General features: G+C 59.4%; 1 protein-coding gene across 5 annotated transcripts in view; it reads left to right on the top strand.

Annotated features, from left to right (window-relative positions):
- Positions 1-4,816, top strand: part of LARP1 (La ribonucleoprotein 1, translational regulator) — a 79,421-nt gene extending 74,605 nt beyond the window's left edge. For all 5 annotated transcript variants that reach the window (XM_075009760.1, XM_075009761.1, XM_075009765.1 and 2 more), the window contains exons 16-19: positions 124-268; positions 585-694; positions 2,165-2,292; positions 4,564-4,816. In XM_075009760.1, coding sequence (XP_074865861.1) covers positions 124-268; positions 585-694; positions 2,165-2,292; positions 4,564-4,785 — 605 coding nt within the window. In that variant the 3' untranslated portion in view covers positions 4,786-4,816. The remainder of the gene's footprint in view (positions 1-123; positions 269-584; positions 695-2,164; positions 2,293-4,563) is intronic.
- Positions 4,817-6,000: the final 1,184 nt, after the last annotated feature.

A 6,000-nucleotide genomic window follows, 5' to 3' on the forward strand; every position in this document is an offset into this window, starting at 1 on the left:
CTGACCCAGCGTGGCTGTCGATGCCCCGGTTAGCTGAGCCGAAGGGTTCCACTGCCTCCTGAGTGGGCTCTCCCAGGCGACGGCCACCCACATAACGGCTTTTCTCCTCCTCCTCCCTCGCAGAGCGGAAACGGCTGGGCATCGGTCAGTCCCAGGAGATGAACACGCTCTTCCGGTTCTGGTCCTTTTTCCTCCGAGATCACTTCAACAAGAAAATGTATGAGGAGTTCAAGCAGCTGGCTCTGGAAGACGGGAAGGAGGGATACAGGTAGGGCAGTGGCTGCCTGGGGTACAGGCCCCTGGGCTGGGAGTTAGGGCAGGGAGGGGTGTTAGGCGGTGCAAGAGTGCGAGTGGGGCTGGGGAGCAATGCCAGCTGGCCCTAGAGCTGGGGGGGGGCGGGGGGTGACAGTGGGGTCACCCCAGGGTGCGACTGGCCTGGGGAAGGAACAGGGAGACACTTCCACCCTGACTCTCGCAGGACTGGGGTATTGGCTGTGGTGTGTCCTTGGAGAGCGTGTCAGGCCCTGCTCCGATTGCGCTGAGCTGCGTCCGTTCACGAGCAGGGCTGCGGTGGTGTTTTGCAGGTACGGCCTGGAGTGCCTTTTCAGATACTACAGCTACGGGCTGGAGAAGAAATTCCGGCCCGACATCTTCAAGGATTTCCAGGAGGAGACCATCAAGGATTACGAAGCTGGTAGGTGGTGCCTCCAGTTGCTCCTTGACTCTGATCTGCCAGCCCAGCTCTCTGAGGCGGGCTGTCCATGGGCTTCCTGTGGGAAGCCCAGCTGTGCTCCGTGTTTAATGGCAACCGGGTCATAGAGCTGGTTGTGTGGGGCAGAGCACATGGGAACCCCCAGCAGCTCCAGGACCACGTGGACATCTGGATGTCCAGGGCACGGAGGTGGCGAGGGGCTTGATGATGTTGGGGTGGTTTATGGAAATAGGCTCAACAGATTGAACCTCTCCAGTCCAGCGTGCTCTTGTCTGGCAACACCTGTAATTCAGCATGTTTTTAGTTAGCCAGATGACCACTTATTCTGGGTGCGGCCAAGTTTCCCACAGTCCCATAAAGTTTGTTTGCAGCCACCAGTCCTGGCTCTGTGTTCTGTGCTGCTGTTTAGCTGTACCTTATCCCTTAATGGCCACGTCTACACTAGCCCCAAATACATATTCAGCGCCTTGTTGCCATGCGGGTGGCTGCGGCACTTCGAAATTGACACGGCTCATCCAGACGGGGCTCCTTTTCGAAAGGACCCCGCCTACTTCGAAGTCCCCTTATTCCTATGAGCAGATAGGAATAAGGGGACTTCGAAGTAGGCGGGGTCTTTTCAAAAAGGAGCCCTGTAGGGACGAGCCGCGCGGCGGCGAGGAGCGTCACGTTTGAAGTGCCGCGGCTGGCCGCATGCTAATGAGGCGCTGAATATGTATTCAGCGCTTCATTAGTAAACTTCGAAATGTCCATTTGCATGGCCATTTTGACGTTTGGGGCTAGTGTAGACACGGCCTTGGTCTTGTAAAAGTTCAGTAAGCAGTGGAAATGTTAGTAATGTGCGAGACAATACTGACCTCCTGTGGTCTGGCAAATTCTCTGGTTCAGCACCAATTTGGCACTCTGGGGACCTGATTAGAGAGGTCCAACCTGGAGACTGTTCTCCAGATTCATCTTTCTTGTGGGTGCAGGTCCTCCAGCGTTTCTCTAAGGGCTCACAGGGAGCCGTTCCTCCAGCTGAGCCGCTCACACTTGGCACGCAGAGCTAGTCACTGCCACGTACACCTCGTCTCCCAGAAGAGAGTGAACCCAGCAGCAAGGTGCCATTTGTTTGGCTGTGCTGGGCTCCCAGCTCTGTAGGCCTAGGGAGCGATGGGCCAAGGTAGCCGCTGTGTGCGGAAAGCAGACAACTCCTCCTCTGCCAATTAACATCAAGATGGGCTCCTGGGGCCACACGGTTGCTGTGCCAGGCCCAAAGGCTCTATTGAGGTGTGCAGTGCCCAGGGGTTACAGCCCAGTCCCCTGCAGGACCTTGACAAAGGTCCGGTGCCTCTCTGCCCTGTGAGAGGCTGGCTGTCATGGCGCTCATGCCCCGCTGGACTGGGTGGAGCACGCTGGTCAGGCTCAGGGGGCCCCGACAGACATAGCTGACTGTAGCTTTCTCTTTCCCAACAGGGCAGCTCTATGGGCTGGAAAAGTTTTGGGCCTTCTTAAAATATTCCAAAGCTAAAAACCTGGACATCAATCGCAAGCTGCAAGAGTACCTCAGCAAGTTCCGGCGCCTCGAGGACTTCCGGGTGGACGTGAGTAGGCTCTGCGGCCGAGCGCGCGCTCTCTCTCCCTCTCTTCTTCGAGCAGCTCTGCTCCCGCCCCAATGCCTGGCTGCTTCTCCCAGGGCAGGGGCAGTGGGTGGCCGTTGAGTCAGAATCTGGCCCATTTTAGAGTTTCTGAATCAGGAACTAGTGACACCCAGGTGCAGCTGAAGAAAGCCCTTCCCCTTGGTTCCCGTGTCAAAGGGCCCCTGAATGCAGGACTTTTCCTCGGCCGCTCCCTCGCCATGGGAGCGAGAGTTTGTCTCCTGCCATGAGGTGCATGGGCGTTGCTTTGGCCTGTGTGCTGGGCTGGGGGTGGGTGAGGCCAGGGGAATGCCCCCCCAGCAGACTGAACGGGTCGAGGCAGGGTGGCGTTTTGACCCTACACCTCTGCACCATGAGTCAGTGGCTGTGGGAGCAGCGGTACAGGCGTGCAAGCCTCACGGGCAGGAGAGAGCATCTCAGATGAACTTTGGATTTGGGGTGGGGGTTGGGAGGTGGGGCAGGACAGGAGAGCAGCCAGCAGATAAGCCGTGGTTGGAGAGAGGGGGCCTTGCCTGGTACGGTGGAGCTCACCCTGCCCCGGCTGTCATGTGCTCGGGTCTCTGAGAGGTTGTTTTTGGAGCCTGGTTTGTTTAACCTCTGTACATGCTGGCCTGTTCTTCCCCCCCACGCTGAGGGTTCCAAGCATGTACCCTGTGAACCCCACGCCCCTGGGGGGCAGGTGAGCAGTTCTCCTCCCCATCGTGGCCGTAAGAAAACACAACACCTAGCTTGCTGGCTTTGATAGCCAGAGCCGCTCCCCACCCTGCCCTGCGCTGCTGGCCGGTATGGCTCAGAGTGTGGGCAGAGAGGGCGCAGAGAGCCTATATGCCTGTCTCCTACCACCCCGGGCAGGTGTGGGCAGTAACAGCTGAGGGGTTGGGGGTCCACTCCAAGATTTGGTAAGTGGTCAGGGGTCGCCCTTCTCTAGGGAGAGGATGTGGGGTCTGGCATGGAAGCTGGCTGCAGACGGGAGCTCGAGGTAGGACCCTGGGGTGTGGGAGAGGTGGTGGGGTCTGTGAAGGAGTTAAGGCGACAGGGCAGGGTTCCAGCAGGGTCTCCTGCACGGTCTCTCCTGGCTGTGACGGCAAGGCTTTGCAAAGTGCCGCCAGCCCCGGCAGAATCTCTCCGCTCCCATTGGCTGGTGTAGAGCTGGCACATTTTGCGGGGGTTGGTCGGGGAGAGCAGAGAGCCACCTTTCCAGAGCAGGGGCAGGCCACTGGCCAAAGGCTTGGCTGGCTGTATTCCCACCCGCCCCCGGCCAAAGGCAGGCAACACCCGGCCTGGACTGCAGCCTGTCTCGATCTGGACCTAAGAGGCTTGGGGCTCCCCCTCCCAAGCCCTGGCATCCGGCCCACGGTGTGGGGAGCGTGCAGAGCCCCAAGCCTTGTGGGCTGGCTTAGGTGGGCCCCAGGCCCTGGATCCAGATGGTGGACTCTGCTGCAGGCTGGGGAGCAGGAAGTGGCTCTGGGCTCCCCTGTCCATTGCTGCTCTTTTCCCCACTGTGTGGGCTGGGCAGCCTGCCTGGCGGCTTCCTACTGCTGCTCTGATTGGCCAGTCGGAGCAGTGGAGGGCGGTGCCTGGTGGCAGGCGGGAGTGGGGGCGGGAGCCAAGTGTGTCCAGAAGTGCTGCAAAGGTAAGTGCATCTCTCTTGCTCAGATCCTGTGCCCCCCTGCACCCCTCTCCTGCCCAGACTCTCCACCCACACCCCAAACCTTCCTCCCCCTAGACCCACACTTCTGCCCCCTGGCCCCATACAGGCAGTGAGCTGTTCTTGCTACTCACTTGTGTGTCTGCAAGTCAGGGGTCCCCCACACCTGGCCTCACGGGTGAGCCTCCGCGATGGGGTTGGGCCCATCTGCAGATGGTCGTGACTCGGCAGGAGGCAGACAGCTTGAGACACCGCTCCTTAGCCTGAGGAATGGGGCAGCAAATCGCTTGCCTCTGGGTTAGTGGGCCTGGAGCTCATGTGCCCCTGGACGTTTCTTCCCTCTGGCGCCCTACCGCAGCCAGTATGCAGCCCTCCCCCTGCAGGAGTGGGTGGGGAGGCTGGCCTAAATCTAACCCCTTGCCCCCCTGCTCCCCTTGTTTTCCGGGGTCCCAGGAGGGTTCTCGGAGCTGACAGTTCGGCTTCCCAGGTGACAGGCACAGAACACAGAAGGGAGAGGGGGACAGAGGCACGGCAGGGCTGTTCTGATGCCAAGGCCGTTTCTCTTTCAGCCGCCCATGGGCGAGGACGGCGGTCACAAGAGATTCCCGTCCACATCGGGAGGAGACGGGCGGAAGCGCTGCCCATCACAGTCTTCCACCAAACCGGTCAGCCAGTCCCCAGGCAGTCACGCCCAGGCCTCAGCCAGCCAGCCTGCGAGAGAGGATGCCGGGCACCTGAGCCGCCAGGCCCTTGCCACAGCGCCTGTGGCATCTCAAACACTGGGGGAGTAGCGAAGCTGGAGCTTCCACTTCCTGTGGGGGAAGGGTGGGGTGCTGGGGAGTTTTGACCGAGGGGGGGATGAACGGCGGCGGGGGGGACAGACAGGGACTTGAAACGGGGGTGTCCAAGAACAGGCTGCTGGGGAGACTTGGACGCACACCATCTCTTGTGGCTGGAGAGCAAGACGATCCCAATCCGGAAAGGATCCTTTGCTTGCTGTCTGTCACTGACTGGAGCCGGACCTTTCCCCGCCGCCCCCACTGTCATGTCTTAGCTTCTTTCTGGGTGGGTTGGGAAGGGGGAGATTTTTTTTTATTATATATATATCAAGTTTTAAATTATTGATAGAAGTTGGTCTGGATTTACCAAAATCGTTGCGCTGCGCACCCCTTTGGATCAGCTATGCAGCCCGCTTGGAAAGCGGGGAACTTGGGCACAGAGGCAGCCTGCATCTCCCTGCCTGCGGCTGACCTGCCAAACTGCCCACCTCCCTCACCTGGCTGACTCTCGCCCGGCGCTGCGTTTAGAAAGCAAAAGAAACCCAACCGAGACAGAAGGACTTGATTGTATTTGCCCCACCTCCTGCCCGCTCCGTTTCCCAAGGTGGGTTCCCCCACCACCCAGCTTATCCTTTTCCACGATGGACAATTGGAAGTCAACCAAAGGACCTTGACCAGGCATCACAATGGGCTCTGTCACCCCTTCTGGGCAAGGACAGCGAGGGCGGGAGCTGTGGGCTCGTGCGGGAACGCTGGCCGCCCTAGAATGCGCTTCCTCTCCTTCTACAGACGGCTTCCCCCGGCTTTCTTCCTTGACAATAATTGTTTAGAAAAAAACACACACACACACACACAACAAAAAAGTTGCCTTATTGTAGAGTAGGAGTTCTGCGACCTGCCTGGTTTCCTCATGTGGCCTCGGGGCGCGGCGTCTGCGGCTGAGAGCCCTCGGCTGAGCAGGGGAGCCCCTCCCCAACCTCCTCTTCGAGAGACTCCTGCAGGGAACAGCGGGCGCTCTCCTGGCGACCCAGATGCATCAACACCGATACCGTAGCTGCTTCCTGCTGCCCAGAGGGTTGTATGAACTTGTCGGCCGCCCGGTTCCCTGCCTGCGCTGTCGGCTCCGCTCCGGAGAAGAAGCGGTGCTGATGCAATTTAATTGAAGACTCGATAGCCGAAGTAATGTATATACTGTTGTAGTGTCCTTCCTGCTACAGCATCTGTATG

The sequence above is a fragment of the Carettochelys insculpta genome, chromosome 15 (genome assembly GCF_033958435.1).
Source record: "Carettochelys insculpta isolate YL-2023 chromosome 15, ASM3395843v1, whole genome shotgun sequence".
Lineage (NCBI taxonomy): Eukaryota > Metazoa > Chordata > Testudines > Carettochelyidae > Carettochelys > Carettochelys insculpta.